Raw genomic sequence first — 21,534 nt, forward strand, 5'->3', positions numbered from 1 at the left:
GTTATGGAACAACGAAAAAAGTGGCACATGATTCCCCACTCTCCCATACAAAATAATCAATTTTTTCATACAAACCTAAAAGCTAAAATTTACTCATGTAAACGTTACCTTAAAATTCTGCAAATAATCATGGATGAGTTTTGGACCAAAACGAAGCTTTTAAGACCCCAGGGTTTGAGAAATTCAAAAATGACCCCAAATCGACTCAGTCCACTGTACATGTGCATAATAGTTTATCTTCGAACCTGTAAATACAAAAAACTATTTTTATTTTTGAAAACTTGAACATTCTGGAACAAAATGTTCTGGAATGTAGATTTATATCGTAGAAAACAGAGCACTAATTCCAGCAATCATTTCAAATTTTGTTATCAATGTGACGGGATGAATCTCTACACACTTTGATTGTACCCACCGGGAGGCGGTGCACTTTATCTCTCCACACGCACAGAGCTAGCTGCTACTCATTCACTAAATTTACGAATGAGCCAACACCAGGGATGCTGTGGCGTTTCATTCATGCTGATTCAAAAGCTCTGCTCTCGTTGGGATGTGTCGTGGGAAGTTGATACTTGGGATTCGGATGCTGGCAGGAAGCTCTCTCTGTGTCTCTAGTTGCGCTCATCTGCTGGCGGCGACCGTGGGCTTTCGATCTGGCAGCTTGGCGACCCCGTTTTCAGTCTTGAGTCGGCCACGTTGAGAATCGCAAGCAAAAATCCGGGAATCCTCCAAAATTCGAGATCAAGCATCATCATCACCGGGCGTTGCTTCCAAGTTTTTTTTTTCTATCTGACTGCTCCTGGCAGGATTGTTGGAAACGCAATTTCAACCCACAGAGACTGAATTTGGGAGAGAGCCATATTTGCGAATATCCACCATCTTTATTTTCCGACGTTGCGAAGTGTTTCGAGTGAAAAGTGAAAATTATCGGTTATCGAGGCGGATTTCGTTAAGAATTTGAAACCGGAAATCGGAACCGAGAATCGCGGAATTGTTTCGGGAGTGTTCGCGTTGGCCATCCGGGCCTTTTCTCGAGTCCGGATGGAAATGTGGCCTCGACGAGATGGCCCAGCCCGGGGTTGATGAAAATTTTCCACCGTCGTTGTGTCTCCCGGTGGCCATCGAAGCCACAGCGATTTGGCCTCGGCGAGGGCCCCAGATCTTTTCGAACGGCGGAACCTAGCACAATTGGATTTTTAAAATGGATGAAAATCTGGTTCCAACTAATTACTGCTGGGTGCCTGCATCACCATCCTTACGCCCACGTGGAAAAATCGCCCTGATTGAGCGATAAAATCTTTACTAAGTGCGTGTCCCAAACCACCAACCTGATTAACAAAGTGTTGATAAGCATCGAGAAGAATATTATCCAAAGCTTGAAAAAACTACGGATCAGTTCAAATCATTCGCCATTTCTTCCGTTATTAATCGAGCACTTTTCCCCCGGGGTCGGATGGAAGGAATTTTCCAAACCCAGTATTGCTGCGAATGTTCAGGAAAAACACACCCATTAGGTTTTTGTTGTTGTTGGTTGCAATTTGTCCCATCACCAAAGGAAAATCGTTCCGGAAAGCTTTCGCGAAAAGTGCGAGCTTTTCGGGGATGTGTGGGAAGCAGCAGATGAGACAAAGCTCGCAGTTACTCAGTGGAGTGGTTTCCAACTTCCTTAATCTCTGCTCTCCTCATTCTCGAGACAAATTGGAGAGAGGCATCCTTGAATGAGTCTGAATGAGTTTTCCTTTCATCAGTTGCAGATTTCCTTTCCTTGTTAATATCGAATTGGTAAGCGGTTAATTTGCAGATTGCAGCATGTAACAGTAACATTTGGTACTTACACGATCTTCCGGTTTTGGATGTCTGTATCTATACCCTGAATCCTTAAAGGACGTTTTCGACACAAGTTTCAATTTTTAACACGATTTTCTCGAAACGCCATTTGAAAAAAAAAAATTGAAAAAAAACCTAGAATTTAAGGAAATACACGTCCTAGTGGCTGATTTTGAACCCATTTTTAAACCTTTTCAAAACATGACTTAGGGCTTCATGACTTTTTCAGGTCGTTTGGTCGAGTATTGGAAATGATCCAGTTCTTTGAAAAATTAACTTCAAGGCCACAGGCCCCGACGTCACACAAATTGTTCTAATTAAATTATTTCAAATGTACAATTGAGACTCTCAAAACCAAAGAGTACAAGTGCAAAAATGATCGATTTTAAATTAATAGGGTAAAATACCTACATTTCGACAGTTTTTGCTTGTTTTGTCAGAAAAGTCATGTAAATAAGATCATTGACTAAAGTTTTTCATCTCAAATATGATTGGTTCGATGAGTCAGACTTTTTTCTTCATTTTCTACCTTTTTAATTGATCAAAAGTTTCAAAACAAAGTTTTTATTATCCTTTTACGAAAACTTCTCGATGATCTAGTTTTCAACATTCAATTTTAGTATTCGACACAAAAAGTTTTAGTTTTCGACAAGAACATTTCCACCTCCTTTGTTAGCACTGGGATATGAATATTTGTATGTTATGGTTGTTTGTCTACTTCACGGCGTTTTTTACACCATGGAAACAGTATAAACATACCCAGGAAGATGGGTGTTGAAAAATATAGATAGATTATTAGATGATTTTCTGTACTTGTTTTCGACAGTTCAAAAAGCAGTTGAAATTTGTTAAAAGGTTAGCAAAAATATAAAAAAAATACCGAAAAGATTGTTTTCAGAACCTTATCCATCCATTGATTCTTTAATGTTGCTTTCAATCGAATAAAAGGGGAGATTTTCATGATTACAAATCGTTCCTATTTGGTCGATGGCTTGGACTTCACAGGTGATTTAATATGTTACCTTTAAATTATTGAGTTACTACTTTTAAACAACTTATTTGGAAGATTTTTGATATTCAACGCATTTAATACTGGGAGAGCGAAAATAGAAAAATATGAACATAGAAAGCTTGAGTCACCAAATAGAAAAATAAGCATTTTATCAAAAAATTGTCGAAAACTAGCTCCTGTTGAAATCTAGATTATATACCCTAATGCAAAACCGATTCGTCATAATTTAAAAAAAACCGTAGCAAGCCTTGCTCCAGTGTGGTCGGAACTTTTTGACTAATAAGATACAAAATTACAATCTTCGACAAAGTTGTTCAGCGGGACATTTCTTTTAAGAAAAATATATAAATTGCACAAAAACCATAAGCCGGCTCAGTTCCGCAGAAGAAACAAAAATGATGTTGATTTTTCAGTACAAAGTATTAAATTTCTCCATTCGAACCTCAAATTTTAAATTTACTCATGTAGACGTTACTTAGAAATTCTGCAAAAAATCATGGATGAGTTTTGAACCGAAACGAAGCTTTTTAGATCCCAGGGTTTGACAAACTTAAAAATGACCCCAAATTAACTCAGTCCAATGTGTCGGGCTGTATGTTCAGCAAATTTTTGCTTCTTTTTAAAGCAAAAAAAAATGCTGGAAACGTCAAGCAATCCTAATTTTGCTGGAAACCAGCAAGCATTCTCAAAAACCAAATTAGAAATTGGTTAAAATTGGAACATGTTTTATTTTTAAAGTTGAAATTCGTTTCGCCCAAAAGAATTTATTTCTGTGAGTTGATCGTTTAAATGCTTTAAGTGTGAACTACAAAGCATAAGTAATAGAATTTGTTTTCTAATTCTTTAAATTTGCCTAAAAAGTCCTTAACAATCTGTCTCGCAAATCTTCCTCTAAAAAGGCTTCGAGGTAAGATATATTTTTTCAAGTATCCCTGTTGAAGTAGTTAATTTAATCTTCATTTCCAGCCGGAAAACGACTTCAAAAAGCAACTGGTGGGCCAAAACATAATTAAGGGCTGTTGTTTCTTGCCGCGGATAGATATTGGAAAAACATTTAGTTTCCTTATATTACGTGTGTCTGATATATCTAAAGTTTATTATGTCTAACAAAAGCATTTAAAAGTTTTAAATTTAAAAAATTTGAATGATAATGACTGGAAAACGCCTTTCAAAAAAACAAACATTTGTAGGTTTTCAGAAAATCATTCTTCTAAGATGGCTGGTTTTCCAGCAAATGAGTTTGCTGATCATTTTCAGCAATTCTCATAGCTGAAAAAACAGCGGGACCAAAAGAAATATTTTGCTGGTTTCCAGCAAAAAAAATGGCTGTGTAGTTTCTTGCAATTTTTCACCAAATTAAAAAAAAATGTTTATAATAAACACATATGTTTAAGGAAATATTTCAGTGCTGAACATTATGCAATTTCACACGTAGTCATAGCTGTAGGAAAGGGGGGGGGGCGTTTAAAATCCCTTTAGGCTCCAACAACGTCGAGCAAAATATTCTTCTCTAAACTCAAAAATTAAAATTCATTATCAAATTTTGATGAACGACTAAAATGAAGTAAACATCTCCACTCGATACAGAACTAAGGCCAAAACCTCGAAATCTTACCCAAGTACATTGTTCTACTACAATTTTTCAAAAAAAAAAACTAAGCTATTGATAGAAATTTAAAGACTGCACTTGATAAACGCTTTCGAAAGTTATTCACGAAAGAAGTTGATGCATGAATTTTGGATGCAGTCCTTAGTCCCGAATATCGAATTTGATTCGACTCATTAAAGTTGCGAGATTGCCCAGATTTTGCCCAAATGTTTTCACTTGATTTTCGAAACCGAAGAAAAATTGAATTTGCGTGTTCACTATTATGTTATTTTCGTCCAAAACGATGTTTTGAGCCAAATTAATCCAAAAAGAACTTGCAGATGTGTTTCGATGAAAAAAAACTGTTTTTCGAGTTTTTTTTTCTCTTGATTTTAATTAAAAAAAATTTCAAATTCGTCAAATTGGTCAGATTTTGGATTGTAAACATTGAAATCGAATTCCCGGATTTTGTAAGGTTTTAAGATAAAATAGTCTAGATTTGGCTTGCTCGGAAAAGTGCGGAAATTTTTTTTATTTTCATTCCGGTTCATTATTGGGAAAAAATCATGATTCGAATCTTGGTTTTTCATCTGAAACTAAAATTAGATTCATTTTCCATGGTCATCACTCAGCATACCGGAATACTTAAAATTACAAACAATTTCAAAGATTTGAATTTGAAATTGTTTCTCTTAATTCTTATGCAGAATTGAAACTTCAACAAGTTCCATAACGGTGATAAAGAATTGAAATATCAGAGTTTCATCATTCGGAATTTTCTTTCAGATTCACCAGTTGAGCTACGAATAAAAATTTAAAGAATAGAATAAAGAAAATCAAAGATTTATAATGCAAATATTTATAAGATTTCTGGTTAAAAATTATGCAACAAAATGCCATTATCGGCTCTTAACTTTTGGGAATTCTTGTTTGGAATTTAGATTTCGAAATAATTTCAAAAAAGGAATTCAGAATTTTTATTCAGGTTCAAAATGCAGAATTCAGATTCTGAATTTAAATTTGAATTTGCCCCAAAAGCTCAAAACAGGTGGAAACCTTGATAAAATGATAAAATAAGATCTGAATTCATTTTCAAGATTTCTTTCTTTGAAAAATCTTAATTTTAATTAATTTTTTTTTCACAGGATTTTGATAATTCAATGAATTATTCATCAGAACATTTTGTTGATGAATTTTCTTGTGCTTAATCTTCGGGTTCAGGAAAATTCAGCTGGGAATATTTTTAATTGGTTGCCATTTATATTAAAGATTCTTCAAAAATGTATCGAGTCTACAAGAGTTGAAAATAAATCGGATGTGAACAACAAACTGAATCTTTTTCGTTTATTCCTTAATATTTGATACATTTTTACCAAAGTTTTTCATTCAAATGAAACCCTCAAGATCTCTCATTTATTTTTTAAGGCTTCATTGGAAACTTTAAGGACTTACTTTCGAAAGTAATAATTTGGAATGAATAACTTTTAATTAAAAGAACTTAACCCGAACAATGAGAAACTCTTAGTATCACATATTTTTTACTATTATGTATGAAATTTCCAAGCTAAAATGTTATAGGATAAATTTTGTCACCAAAACCTCAAGAAACAAATGCACATCTATTTATTGAATCTATTGAATCAGGAAAATAAAATTCTTAACTCACCTCCATAAAACCGTTTTGCAAGTTACAGCGTTACAACGGTACAATTATTCTGTATTTATAGCACACTTAAGTGTTGGAAAAGGGATTAAATTTGGCTCAAACATAATTTCAATGCTTCTACGGCACTTCGTTTTTTCCAATGGTAGCCATTTTGAAAGTGTGAGTTTTTCAAAGATGATAACCAATAAAGCCATGTGTCAATTAATGAATTTCATATTTTATTTCAATACAAATTAAAACTCAAACGTAATTCTTATGAGTTGGAGATATCAAAGCACGTATGTGTGAAGAAACATAAACTCTAAGTGTGGGTTTTTTGCAGCGTAGGTATGTAAAACTCACAAAGACTGGATATTTTCAGACTAGTTGGTACAGAACAAATATCGCATCTCCATTTATTTTTTTTAATTAACAGAAAATGTTGTAACGAAAAGCTTTAAATTGAAGCATACAGATTTTCGAAGTATAATTCTCGCGTGAGCTTTCATTAGGTCGAAACAAAATGTAAACAAACAGTTTTATTACAAAAAAAAAATACAAAAACTGACATAAACGAGTCGCAACTTTTTTCCATTTTCCATTTTCTATATTCTTTATGTGAGATACAAATTTTAAAGTTGTTTTGACAACTTTTGCAGCAGTTTTCTGTGAGTTCTCAAGATTTTTCATACGACGTGACGAAAGCTCACGCGAGAATTGATTTTTTTTTTCTTTAATACAATATCAAGTTTTATTCTTTTGTTTTTAAGAAATAATAGAACAGTTTCAAAGTGACTTGTAATAGTAGCTAAAATAACAGCTATTTAGGAGAACTAGTTAGCTCAGAGAAGATTTAAAAATATTCTCTACTTTACGATTACCGTAACACTGTTGTCTTCAATACAGTTCTTAAAGCATCTTATCAATGAGACACAGATAGAATTAGGAGTTTCCTCAGGAAATATCTAGCAGCATAGAAGGTTTGCGAAATGACGATCGCACCATCTACCATCTCTATTTGAATATAGATTCGCAGACGTATAGACGATATCTACACTTGGTGATATTGACTTACCTTTGTTCTGATTTTTTAAAACTAAGGCTATGATCATTTAGTAAGAGGGTACTTTATTTCGGTGATAGCTACGTTACTAGAGCTCGGATATTAGTAGCGTTGTGTTGGTTATGAAAAGGACTATCTTGCCTATTTTTGGTAGATTTTTAAGTTAACGTGTGTTTGAGATATTTACGATGCAAAAAGACATGGTAAACAGATAAATGGTGTCTTCAGCGAAAACCATGCGCTCCAATAATTAAATATTAGGGTGTGCCATTTTTGCATGATTTACACTAAAAAATTTTTTTCAGTGAACAGATAGAGCCAAACTGTCTTCTACAAATGGTAGCCAAAAATCCCTCATAACTAACGTAAGCCTCTAGATACAAGTTTGCGCTTTAAGAAAAAAGTGTGCGAATTGATATTTCATTGTATGAATTAATTCACAAAATATACAGCCAGAATACCTTTTTTTCGACACACCCTAACATTTTTATATCCGAAAAATCATAACTGGCTTACAAAACATCATATTTTTGTGGTGTCTTTGGTAAAGTTGCTTCAAAAACCGTTGGCTACAACTTTGTAGAAAACAGTTTGGGTATACCTGTTCACTGAAAAAAAAATTTAAATCATTCAAAAAGGACACACGTCCCTAATCTATGATTTAAGATTATTAAAGCGCATGATTTGATGAGCAGTTTAGCTCTTATAATACCTTCGTAATAAATTTTGTCACGATAAAGTTCCGTCCTGCACCCTGTGCATTCTGCTTAGCCACGCCAACGATCATGGAATTTGAAATTCGAAAGTTGAGCAAAGCCAAATTCAATTTACTTTACTTAAGTTTTATTTTAAAATTTAAAGCGGATATGAATAATCAACCAAGCGAAGCAAAGCTAAGCAAACGAATCGTCATATTTAAAACTTTAAATATTTAACGATTTTTTTCCCGATTTATCGAATTTATAAACATACTTTTACCACTGATCATATTGACTGGACACTCAATTTCGATTTCGTTCATCGATCGATTTAAGGAAATGCTATCCTATTTAGGAAATGCCACCTAACTTTAAAAACAAAACAGGCAATTTCTACGATAAAATCGGGCTTAACAGATACATTTTTCCTACAGGGCATTTTTTGTAACATTTTTCAGGTTCGCCACCTGCCGTCGGTATTGCGAACCTACCAAATCTGACAAAATAAATTAGACAGAAAATTGTTGAATTTTTGTTCTAAGTGTCATGTCAGTGTGATCAGTGCTTTTACGATCGACAAAAGTGAAAAAAATATATGGAAAATGGCCAACACACAATTTTAGAGCGTGTTTCCTCAAAATTTGCTTTTACCAAAGGTCTGATTGCCAGGGAGAAAAGGGAAAACAAAGTATCTCGTATTTGATTTTCATCGTATTAAAGAATTTTTCGATAATATTTCAATGACTTTTCAATAATATGTCAAATTTATCTATATATATAAAAATGAATGTTTGTCTGTCTGTCTGTTCCCTATAGACTCGGAAACTACTGAACCGATCATCGTCAAAACTGGCATCTGAGGGTTTTTGAGGCCGGGGATGGTTTCTGTAATAGTCAAAACTCCATCCGACTTAAGGGAGGGGGGGCTTCCATACAAAATTTGTAGTTTTTCGAAACAAATAAAAGTCATGACATCCATTTTCTTGAGATTTTTTTTTCCTTTGGGTGGTTTGTTTTTCGTCTCTATGGTCGAGGCGTCGCGAGTAACCCAGGCAAAGCATACTGATCAGTAGGAATATTTTCGCGCGTATTTCTCAACCAAGCATATTTTCTTTGAAGGGTTTGTTTTTCGTCTCCATGGGCGAGCAAACGTCGTCGTAAGAGGATAGTAACCAAAGCACTGTTCATTGATTGCTGGAAAATTTAACAATAAGGCGCCTGTTCTCAAACACGTGGGGGCGATATGCAACCTAGATGTGTTTTCTTGCTTATTTGATTTGTACACAGCACGTGGTAATAAATGACGCCTAGATGTGACACGGATTGGTATTTTATCAATCGAATCAAAACTAATTTAAAGATTTGAAAAATACTTCTATATTTAGTTCATGTTAATGTAGGTAGCATTAGAATTTTCATTCAAGGAACATTAGAACATGTTCAAACGTTCAACTTTTTCTGATGAAAAAAATAAAAATTATGTTTTCTTTTAGAAATTGTTACTTCGGCCCAAAAACACAACTGAAACGAATTTAGAAATGAAAATGGGAGCTTTTTATTTTAAAAATCGCTCTGAAAAAAATCGTACTTTTTGCTTACATACCAATTCAAGAACGTACTTAACATGAAAAGTGTTTTTGTGTTACATGTCTGCATAAAAGAGACCTTTGATCCGCTTCGTTTTTGAAAAGCGAGACTTTAGAACGGATATCCAACTGGAAGCAAAATTTTTAAGAGAAATTTTTAGTATACCCTTAAAGTGTTAAAAACAATATTCCCTTCTGTCAACTTACACGGTGGGGAAAGGGCAAACGTCGAACTTTTAAGAAATTCATCTTCAAAATGATTCAACATGTTGGAAAGATCAGAATGGGTACTCCGAATGTTGAAACTGAAGCGGATATTGAAAATTCTTAAATGTATTCGTGAATGAAGGTCATTCCCTTTGAACAGCATTCGTTAAAAGTGGAGTAACAAACATAAATTTATATTGCAGGAATACAGCAGATATATCAGTGAAACTTGATAGAACAAAAAGCAGGAATTCGTATTATATCCATTTTAAAGCCATTACTCTGACGCATCTGTAAATAAGCTTTGCATTGACACTTACCTCAATATACGGGACAAATGTAAACTTAGAAATTTGTTTTTGCCATCATTTTTGAATATTTGACTTTCAAAGAGAAAATAAAAAAAAACGCTGAGAACTTATTTAGTGATGCAACTGATATTTTTTTAAATATAAATGTTTTACCGTAGTAAATTTGTAAAAAAAAAAATTGCACTGTACTTAATACATAACTAATTTAATATATTTTTCATTACAATGATAAGTGCTGTTTGGGTATCGAGCCGGTTTAATTTGCCTACCTTCTTCAAGCAGTGGGGGACAAAATTGGAAAAGATGGGAGAGCTCCCATGTAAATTTAAGATAAAGAGCTTTTCAAAGAAGGGACCATATTTAAAAAGGTTTTTTTTGGGTACAGAGTACATATTTCAGATCTTGAAAAACGAGTTTAGAGTTCAAGTTTCAGTAAATAATATATACCATCTTTGAATTGCAATTCAGAACTGCAGCTGCAGCTCTCATTTCAAAGTAGTTGGTTCTGAAGTATTATGAGGTTTGATTTGAAAAAATGCTCTCTAAAATCTAAATTTGAACAAATTTTTACAAATTACATTTATTTCCGGAAGGTGTAGCAAAGCACAACGGGTCAGCTAGTTCATAATATTTCAAATTTCCAAAATTTCAAATTTAAAAGAGCCGCATCAAAGAAAATCTACAAAACTAAGTGTATTCTGCCTTCAACATAAATTTAGCAAAAGTTTTACAAATGTATAATATTTTTAATTTTATTCGGACAAGAAACCATTTTTTTTTATTAGTCATCGATAGCAAAACGCTACCAAACTGATGCATCTGCTTCAAAATGATAACATTTTTAGGTACTTATTCAGGCAATAACAAAACATCATTGAGGTATCGAAATCTGTTTTTGAATAGCAATGTGACGCGTAGATGAGGTATCAACAGCAAAATGATTGTTTTTTCACCGCAAGCAAAGCTAGAAATCAATAAGGTTTCACTGATTTTCCATAGATAGCAAACCTAGACCAAAATGAGGTTCGAACAACAAGCTGAAATGTTCCGAGTTTTCTCTGACTGATTTTGAATTTAACAGAATATAGTATTTTTAAAGTCAAATTATCCCTCCTGAATAAACTTTTATAATAACATTGCACTAAATTTAACTATTATGTTTTATTAGTGAAATCTGATATGATTATGCCCGAAAAAAGATAGTACAATACAAACATTTGACTGTCATTTTCCTTCCTTTGGTTGTATTGAAAGTCTTTCGATACCTCGTTTTACAGCCATGCAATTATTAAGAACCAGGTGATGCCTAATTTAGGTTGTGTTTAGAACCAGAAAGCGGTATTATTGTGCTCTCAAAACTCAGGTGGAATTGTCTGTTAAACGAGGTATCGTTGAACTTCCAGTGAAACCTACGGTTGGCTTACTTATGGTATCCGCATATGAAAATTGAAACCCAAATTTTGGCATTGTACCACCTTTTTTCAGGTAAATTGATACCAAATTTCACATTCAAGGCAAGGTAGAAAATTTTTGTATAATTTTCCCATAAAAGTCTACTCGGAAGATAAGTTGGAGGAAACAAAAAGAAGTTTGTCAAACAGTAACGTTGAAAACAGGAAAAATTCAAAGGTGTCTTTTTAAGTTTGAAAAGATTATTCTAGTTTTGTGCATTTAATTGAGTAAAGCTTTAGATTCAATACTTTTAACTAAGGTTTTGTTTAAAAGAAAATTTGCAATATGAAAAGTATAAAAAGATCACTGTTCTATACCAACATCAAAATATTTTTCGAACAACCTTCAATTTTTTTCATAATTCAGTTACCAGTCTGGGCTAATATGCATCGAAATGCAAATCATAGATTCATCTTTTAAATCTCGTTTCCATATGCTGGAATATGATTGTTCGCATCACGCATCATGATAATTTCGAAATTTCATCCATCCAACATTTTTATTTTGATTTCATCTAGTAGAATTTCTTGTAGTTTTTTACCCCTAAATTTATGCAGCACCCTTTGCTTCTTCTTTAACAAATTTTTGACAGAAAAATGTAAAATTTAATTCGAACAAAACCAAAACTTCAATTGGTAGGTACTTTATGCGTGGTTAAAAACTAATAATTTTCAAAGGTTTTCATTTGATTTTTCATTAAAAACAAAGTTTGTTGTGCTTACCCTTTTTTCATTTTTTTTTGTTAAGTTTAAAAATTACTGGTGAAACCAATAATTTTCTGACTATGTCAATTTGATGTCTCATCAACCTTGAAACTGTTGATGTACAAATGGTATGATTATCTGTTGATGTTGTTTGATGTGATTTATAACGGACGCCTTGTAATCAACGGAAAATTCGAAAATTTAATACCTTTGAAGATTGAATTTATCTGCTCAGGGGCAAAAAGGGTTACAATCTTCATTCATTCAGATCTCCGTGCTACGGAATTCATGAGATTTTTGTAAGATTGATTTGAAGAAAATCGTTTGGTATTTTAAATTCCCATATATTCAAAATTAAAATGTCCCTCTTTATTGTGTCCCTTCAAAGATCAACTCACGCCCAAAAAGCCAAACATCGGTCGCCATCGGATAGCAACATCGCATATCCTCTCGTCATTTTTTTTTTCCTAGCATCCAGTCTCTCTCACAAAATCCTCCAATCTCAGACCATCTTTCACTGAGAAAAGCTCGCCATTTTGAAAGTTCAGTCCTGGGCTATGGTGGACGACTATATGGAAGGATGCTGTTGCTGCTTCTCAGCTGCTCTGCGAATGTGTTGGTGTGGTGTTAGTGGAAGAGAGAGAATGTTGGGAAATCACGACGTTTTCCTGACGAAAGCTCATCATCAAATAATAAAAATGGATGCTGCGATTCTGCCCCACCAGCAGGCGCTTTCATTCAGTCGTTCATTCATTCGATTTGTTGGCGAAGGCCGTGCGAATCTGTGTATGTGTGTTGACTCTTGCTGGTTTCGATTGGGCATCGGAAAATTCCTTCATCAGTTTTTCTTCGGGGTTGTTTGGTCCGTATTTTTCTCTAAATTTATGGGAGTTATTTTAAATCATCTTATCTTTATCAGGGTCCCATGTGAAGAAGAAACTATGAATCAAGGATATAAGAGAAGATTCCTACTGGAACTGGTCATCACCGATTTCAGCACCTAAAAAACCAAACGAACTAAGCTTAAAGTCAGGTGAAAAAGTTACCTACCAGTTCGAGTCACAAAGTGTACCAAAAAAAAAAATAGCATTGCTAAGTGTTAAAAAGAGTGTTTTTTCGAAAATCTGGAACAATTTTGTGAGAAGTTCATCTGAAGAAAAGTGCCAAGCCAAGAGTCTTGGAGTGTATGGTGTGTGATTCCTATTTTAGAGAAGTGCAATAAGCTTGGGCTTAAAAATAGCCCTCATAAAGAAGCAACCAACCGGATCAAATTTGTGACCACCCCCGGATTATTCTTTACACGAAGGCGACTACACGAACACTCTGACAAGCTCAGAGGAAAAAAAACGAAAGAAAAAGTACCCCGAATCGCTCAAGGATTAACCAAGGAGCGATAACTAAGAAGGAGAGCCAACAAAAAAGGGAAGCAACAACCACAAGAAGAAAAAAAGACCACTAACATTTGCTGCAACGGAATTTTGTGTCCTTCCAGCTGGCCCAGTGTTGTTGTTGTTGTTCTTGTTGTTGAACCATGATGATGATGAGTAGCCAGCATCATCATCGTCGCTGGATTTTGGGGAACTGTTTGGTCCTGCTGTTGAGTAGTAGTGAACGAAGACAAAGTTTTTGGAGCGGTGGCATTCGGCATGTCTCGGGGCGGCATCATCGACGACTCATCGGAACCGTGGCCACACTGCTCTCGGCCCTGCTGCTGGTCATCGGAGTCGGTAAGTGTTTGCGCAAATTTTCTATAACAAATCATAGACTAAATGCTGAAATTTTTATATAGTTGGTCTAAAGATTACATTGAGAATCGTCTCCTTGTGTCTTTTGACTTAAATACTCGTAAAAAAGAATAATATCTCTGGTACCGTAAAACGGGGTAACTTTGATCACCGGGGTAAATTTGACCAACAATAAACTTTTCCACATTGTCATCAATAACTCAGTCTGTAGTTTGAATTTTTGGAAACTGTTTTCTGGGTTTGAAAGCCTATTAGTTATATATCAAATAAGCAAAATTTTGTTTGAATTTGATTTTTTTCCTGTTAGTAAAAAACTAATTTCTCAATCTTAAAATATTTTCTTTTTCCAAGGCTCGCAAACAAACAGCTCTCATGATGATATCAAAAAGCATTTAGAAGCAAACGGTTTGTTTTATGTGAAAGATCAACTTTTTTTCTTTGTATATTAACAGTTATAGTTCTATTTTTATAGTCATTTAATGATAAATTTTTTATATTTAAAAAATAAGGACATTTTCCAAGAGTAAGCCCGAATTGAATAAATGGATAGAAACCCTATTAAATCGTTAACTTTGAAGAAAAAATTAGAATGAAAATAGTGGGAGGACCTAGAGGATTGTGTGAATGTAAAATTTCATTTGTATTTAGAAGCTCAAACTTTTTAGCAATTATTATAAATTTTGCCCCTAAATGTATGCAGCATCTCAGTTATTTTTTCGATTATAAATATTTTTAAAATAAAACGCTAAAAACCAAGATAAAATTGATAAATTAGCATATATAAATATCATGAAGGTGTTTTGTATCCTTTATGATCAAGAAAATTCGCAAAAACCGTCAGAATAGAGACTGATCAATGTCACCCCTAAGCATCATATTCTGAACAGAGACGAAAACGATTTTTCAATTAATTTTAAAGTAGTCTAATAAATTTCTGCATCCATGTTTTACGTTCATAGGAGTCCAGTACTGGTTTTAAAAATTTAAAACATGCCACATTCTACTTCAGAGAAAAAATAATCAAAATATATTGAAAAAAGTGATCAATATTACCCCGGATTACGGTACCAATGAAAATCTAAACAAAAAGATCTTTGAAATGAAACCCTAAATTCTAAATTATTCATTTTTGTAGTCACTTTAATAGAGCCTACTCACAATCGAATTTGTTTAAATTAAAGCACTGAGTAAAGCTCTTAAATATGTTTTTTGTCTTACTAAAGACTACTCAAGAAATTCCCCAATAGAAGTTTAAAACCTATTTAATTTCTTCGAAACCCGTTGACACGTTTGTGCGGTGTTAAGTGCAGTCGCAGGTTGCGAATTATCGGTGCCATTGCGGTAAATTTTTATCATCATCCAAGTTTTTGAAATTGCGATATACGTCTGCTTTTCTGGGCCGTTTGTAGCATACAGGAGTGTATTACGGTAACAAACCCTTCGGAACATCTGGTAAGCCCCATCTTCTCCACAATATATCAAATAAATTGGTCGCAGTGGATTTGCTCATACAAAAAAAAGCCCTATTTTTAAAATATTAAAGAAAACCAAGCTCAACATTTCAGTAGAATCAAAACACAGTTTCTCCTGAATCAGACCATATATTTCGATCATGAAACCCCCTCCCCTCAAATAATGAAATTATGAACCCAAACCCTTCTTAGATAGTATAGTTAAACTAAACTAAAAAAATGATAAGGATCTCAATAGAAAGTCAATTGCCTTCAAAGAGATCCATTTTTGATTTTAATATCGTAAACTAAACAAATATTTTACTAGATTTACTAAAATTTACTTAATAAATAAGACAAAAAAGACAAAGGCCTTCATTCTGCGGCGCGCGTGAGGTGATGATAGTCGAGTCACCACTTGATTCCAGGAGTCGTTTTAGGTGAGGAACGTCACTTCGGATAAACTTTGTGAGTTCTTCCCCTATTCTTGTAGTCACCGTTGGTGAGAAAAGTCGCAAAATTTTCCAAATTTAGTATCTCTTAGTATCCAAAATGGGATTGATTCAGGGATGATAGCAGAATGTCATTTGACATTTCTCCGAAGCCATTCATCAGTACGAAAACGACCGTCGCAGTCATGTCCTTTTTGGATTTTGTGAATGTCATCGCTGAGAAATTCCATCGAGATAATGTCAAATAACATTTGGGATGAATTTAACAACTTGCATCGAGACCGTGAGAGTCATGGACAAAATGTTAAACTACGCAGATGAAAGTCGGCCGTTGCATCGATGATATTCATTTTAGCAAATGTTATTGCGACATTCAACATTTTGAATGTCACAGTATCATAATCGTAACATTTATAGGAATCTCAATGAAATGTTATAGAAATGAATGTCGCGACAGTTAAAACGATTCCTTGCTAGTTTTGTTCAGGAGATTTTGAGACTATGCCTTTTAGGAGAATCATGAGACTTTGCCCATGCAGACTGGACAATCTGAACGGTTTTGGAACCGAAAAATCAAAATGATCAGATTTTAATTTGCAACAGGTGTATAGAACGCTCTTGGTCTGTTCATGATGGGGATGGATAGGACGTGTGTGTGGTTGGGCGACTCAGGTGAAAAGTCAAATCAATGTTCTGGCAACTTTTTCTATGAAGAGGCCATCCACACATGACGTGGAAAACTTAGATTGGGATGAAGGTTTGCAAATTTTCACGCATTTTTCGGAGAGGGGGTCAGGGTTTGAGTAATGTCCACGTGGACATACATACTCGTAAGTAGAGATGAAGCATTCTCCTGTACGATCTTCAGTGAAAAGTATACAGATACCCCTAAGATGTTTTGCTGAAACCATAAGTTTTTGATGATCGTTTAGCTCTTTCAACATCACTTAAGGATATTTCATAAATTTTGACAAGTCTGTTGTTGTATAAATTTAAATAACAAATATTCGGCCTATTCGGCCGGATACTTAGCTCAACTATTCGGTGAGCCGAATATTCTGCTTAACAGTTTTTTGGCGATATTCGGCGTCGAATATCCGGCCGACCGAATATTCGGTACATCTCTACTCGTAAGGTAAATAAACAGGATAATGTGTTTGTTAAAATTCAAAAATCGATCCATTTTTGCTATCAAATAGTTTTTTCGTTCCAATTATTGTCGTTTTACCATCTTTATGACTCTGAAAAATAAATGAATTAAGAAAAATACATTGAAAATATTAAATTTGAATTTAGTGTAATCTAGAATGGGTAAACTAGAATGAATCTTCATGAGGCCTTAAGGAGACTATGCTAGTTCTTCCCCGAACCTCCTTGTCTGAATACAGCCCTGGCTAGTCGAGCTTGTAGTCTGCGTGTAAAGTTGTCGCGTAGTCTACTACCACTCTTGAGTATGTTGGACTCACTCTCGGTTTAACAGTCGTTTGCTCAAGACGTGGTTGAAAGAGGCCGGAGCTCGACTACTTTAGGTTAGGTTTAGGAATTTTAAGGCAGTGAGTTTAGATTTAGGTTTACGTAAAGGTCCGGAAAAGTATAAAATTTTTCCTTTAAATTTAAAGTCGAAATCAATGCTCTGGACTCAGTTATTTCCTAAACACAAAAAAAGTCCGTTCAGAATTCTATCAATTTCAAAATTTTCAAACGCATTATCACTGGATCAAGAGCTGATAGACAACATCTGGCAAATGATTCAAATTCAGGCCAAAAACTTCCAAAAACAGTTGATAAATAATAGGCATCACAAGTTCCCTAGTTTAGTGCCGCTTATGTAAAGCATGTATTTTTTTCCTATCATAAAAAAAAACAGATGGCCCGAACCACTTCTCCTATCAATTCCCATTACGTACAGATCAAGAGCTTTCTTTTCATGTGTCGCAAGGTAAAATCAGATCGTTTTGATTTTTCAGATTCCGGAACCGGCCAGATTGGCCGTCGCCAATGAATTTCATGACCGTCAAAATCATGAAATTTTTATATTTTTTTCCACGACAGTCACGCAATTTAAAATTCAAAAATTTCATTCCGGCAGTCAGAGTTCCAACAGAATTTTCGACTGTTACGAGTCAAAAATTTTATCGAGATGAATAATTCGATGACATTTTTCTGAGCGACTGTCATTTCAAAACTGAATGACATTTTCTCCAGTCGTTTAATTTTTTTTTGTATGACCGTCAATGTCAATGAGATCTCTTTGAATGTCATTGGAAAATGTTATGCGAATGTTACGATCCCGACTGTTTTTTGGGTGACGTTTACATCACTGGTTTCATTTTGTGGAATATAGTTGTATTATTAAACATAAAAAAAGTTTCTGCTTTTAAGTGTAGCACTCTTGCGCCGAGCAAAAAAAAAACGAGACATCTCGTATTTGGTCCGCAATCTGTTAATTCAATGTTTACAATTGAGGCGCTTGGGCGCAAGTGCCTATATAATAGTTTCGGGGAAACGGACTTCAAAGTTGTGAAGGTATTTGAATTTCCATTTATTTTTCGAATTCGAGCAGTTTTAATTCAATCAAATAAGTGTTCGAATAAAATAATTAAGGTACACCGGGGTAAGTGGGGACGCGGGGTAAGTGGGGACGGTGGCTATTAAAACAATACTGTCAACTATTTTTTCAAACTTTTAATGCTTAATGTTAAATTTACTTGTAATCTATTAAATAACTGTAAAAGAGATACGGTTCCGACAATAGCGGATGATTATGGTGACTTTTTGTAAATTTTCTATTTTTACCTACGATGTGGAGTTGATGTGCATCTTTTTCAATCGCAAATTTCTCGTAAACTAGCAGGCTCTTGGCGAAAAACTCTACATTGAAACAATCCTTACATTCGAATAACCAGCTAGGAAAAGAAACGGCGGTGAAAAATTGCGAAAAAAGGGTTTATTTGCAAAAATCTAAAATTGTGTCTCCAACCCTGCCTGGGTAAATGGGGACGGCTTTATACATACTCGATGTTTACACATTTTTTCAATTTCTCTCTCCTTCATTCAATACGATTTAGCTTTATTTAGCATTCAGATCATGAAAAGTTGGGAAAAGTACTTGTTTTTTTTTCTAAAATAAGTATATATTTTCGATAATATCGGTTTACACACAATAATAATTGAGAGATGCCTTATTAATAGTACCATGAACTTTTTTCAAAATTTCGGACGGTTCGAGCAATGAAGTAACGTATTCAACCAAAAAAACACAAATTTGTTGAAAATTTCCTGAGAAATCAAAGGGAAAATCTACCGTCCCCACTTACCCCATAAAGCGGGGTAAGTGAAGACACCAGCCGTCCATAACAATTTACGTGATAACTTTTTTCGCTTTGCGTCTATCAAGCTCATCTCTTCAGCATTTTTGAACAACATGTTCTGCATCACATTGAACGCGATTTTATCAAAATTGACCCACTGCTGATTTTTTAATGATTTTTTAAAGTTGAACTATACGAAAAACCGTCCCCACTTACCCCGGTGTACCTTATAAAAAATCCGAGTTTTGCATCAGATGTTCATTGAAACATGAAGAATAGTTACAAAAGAACCAATACACAAGAATCGTTTTTGTCCAGCTGACTTTCCAGCAAAGTTTTCAGCAATTTAAATAGCTGAAAAAAAAACAGCAAACGTTAATGCTGATTTCCAGAAATTCAAATTGCTGGAAAATCAGCAATCCAGTTTGCTGGAAACCAGCTATTTCTTTCAACACACCCGGCTGTATTTAATATCATATTTATATTTCAATTCAACATTAAATTTTTAATACTGGCTGTGCGTATAACAAGAAATGAAAACAATTATTTTCTCCCATATTTAACAAGGGATTAATTTATTTCCAGAAACACGATTTTTTTTCAACATTCTAACATCGGCTCTGGGGTGGTAGCTTTGTGCCAAACTGTTGATCGTTCGCCACCTGTAAAAATAGTTTTTTTGATAAGTATCTTATATGAAATAACTATGTACCTGTCCAATAAAAACTCATCCTTGACTTGATGTCTGGTTGCTAGAATATAGAGGAAAATGAAAATTATTATATTAATCTAACCAAAATTCGTAAAATAGAGTCTCACCTTGCTTCGGCGTACGAAAACAAACAGACTCCAATTTGACAACTCAATTGCTGAATTTTCAGCAAGCTAGATCAACTGCTGAAAAGTCCAGCAATTTGAAAACCGATTGCTGATTTCTCATCAAAAATGACAAGAACACAACTTAATGCTGAAAATTCCAGCAATCAGAAAACTGATTACTGGTTTTCAGCTAAAATTTGGATTGAAGAACGTTTCCAGCAATTTTTTTGCTGGAAATCGAGGCCAAATTTACTGTGTAGGTATACTTAACTCAAAATTGATTATTTTGGACTTGCACCCCTTTGATACTGAGGGCATCAATTGTGATAAGAGCGGATGTCCCATAAAAAAATCAGGATTACTAGAGTTGCCATCCGTCCCGCAAAAGCGGGACATGTACCAATTTTTTGTTGCGAATCGAAAAATCGGGACGGGGGGATATTCAACGAAAAATTGTTTTTTTTTGTTTCGATTAAAGTCGTTTTACCATTTCTGTGGCAACTTACTCAGATGTACCGGATAAGTTTTTCAATAACTTTCCGCCAACTGCAACGTTGATAAAGTCGCGAATGCCACAGAGATGGTAAAACGACTATAATCGAATCAAAAAATAAAACAATTTTTTGTTGAGTATCCCGCCGTCCCGATTTTTCTTCAAAATGTCCTGCTTTTTGGAAAATTAAAAAAAAAAACCACTGACTTACACTTTGAAAATCAAACTTAAGCCTCAACCAAATTCATTGGTTTAACACAAAAAATCTTTCAATTACGATTTTTTTTTCTCAAAACAAGCAGCTATTTTCATAGTTTGTATAAGGCTAAATGACTCTAGAGTTCTTAGCATTACAGTAAGATTCTGATTTAGTTGAGTATTCTTTGAGCACGTTCAACTAATGCAATGTAAATACCTTTGGCATGAAGAAAATATTAGTTAAATGGCTTCCAAATGGTTATAGATCTCAATTTTTTCGCCGGAATGTTAATAAAATGTGTGCACTTTTTTCGTAAAATGTTCCGCATTTTTCTGAAAGTATCTGGCCAGCCTAGGTTTACGGTGTGTGGTATGCAAGGTTTCAAATGTGTATTTGAAATGGGAGTTACAAATTAAAAGTCCCATATAGATATTATTCACAAATATTGTGCACAAGCCGAAGATACGAATACCAAAATGAAGAAATTTAATTTATTTGGATGCTTATCATATTGAAAGTGTTATGTTATATTTTATTATTATAATCAATGTTTACTTTAACTTTCCTACACACATATTCGTATCTTGAAAACCCTCTGAGCTAATTCAATTAAGCGTTTTGCAACGACTTAACGTGCTAAACGTGCATCATCTTTGCTCTAAAGCGTATCCGATACAGACAGATTGAGTCAAAAGCTTGAATAATCTATGAGAAAGTAAACTTTTTTGCTTCAATAATCTTCAATAATAACATGTCGTTCAAACGAAAAAAAAAATAATCGTTCTTGAATAAGATTTCAGAAAAGTTGTTTATGAACCATAAAAGTTGTTACTTTTGAGAAAGTACGTTTCAAATTTTTCGTACTGCGTGCATTTGCATATATGTTCCAAAAATTGTAGATTTTGTTTGATGGAAAATGAATGAAGATAAAAATTCAAATATCTAAAACTTGCTCTACAACACTGCAAAAT

At 34.2% G+C, this 21,534-nt stretch overlaps 1 protein-coding gene across 2 annotated transcripts in view; it reads left to right on the forward strand.

The window, feature by feature from the left end:
- The first annotated feature begins 693 nt into the window (after positions 1-693).
- The window catches only part of LOC129749369 (low-density lipoprotein receptor-related protein 4), a 108,195-nt gene continuing 87,354 nt past the window's right edge, over positions 694-21,534 (forward strand). For both annotated transcript variants that reach the window (XM_055744336.1, XM_055744344.1), the window contains exons 1-2: positions 694-1,306; positions 13,013-13,820. In XM_055744336.1, coding sequence (XP_055600311.1) covers positions 13,625-13,820 — 196 coding nt within the window. In that variant the 5' untranslated portion in view covers positions 694-1,306; positions 13,013-13,624. The remainder of the gene's footprint in view (positions 1,307-13,012; positions 13,821-21,534) is intronic.

The sequence above is a fragment of the Uranotaenia lowii genome, chromosome 1, assembly GCF_029784155.1.
Source record: "Uranotaenia lowii strain MFRU-FL chromosome 1, ASM2978415v1, whole genome shotgun sequence".
NCBI classification, from domain to species: Eukaryota; Metazoa; Arthropoda; class Insecta; order Diptera; family Culicidae; genus Uranotaenia; species Uranotaenia lowii.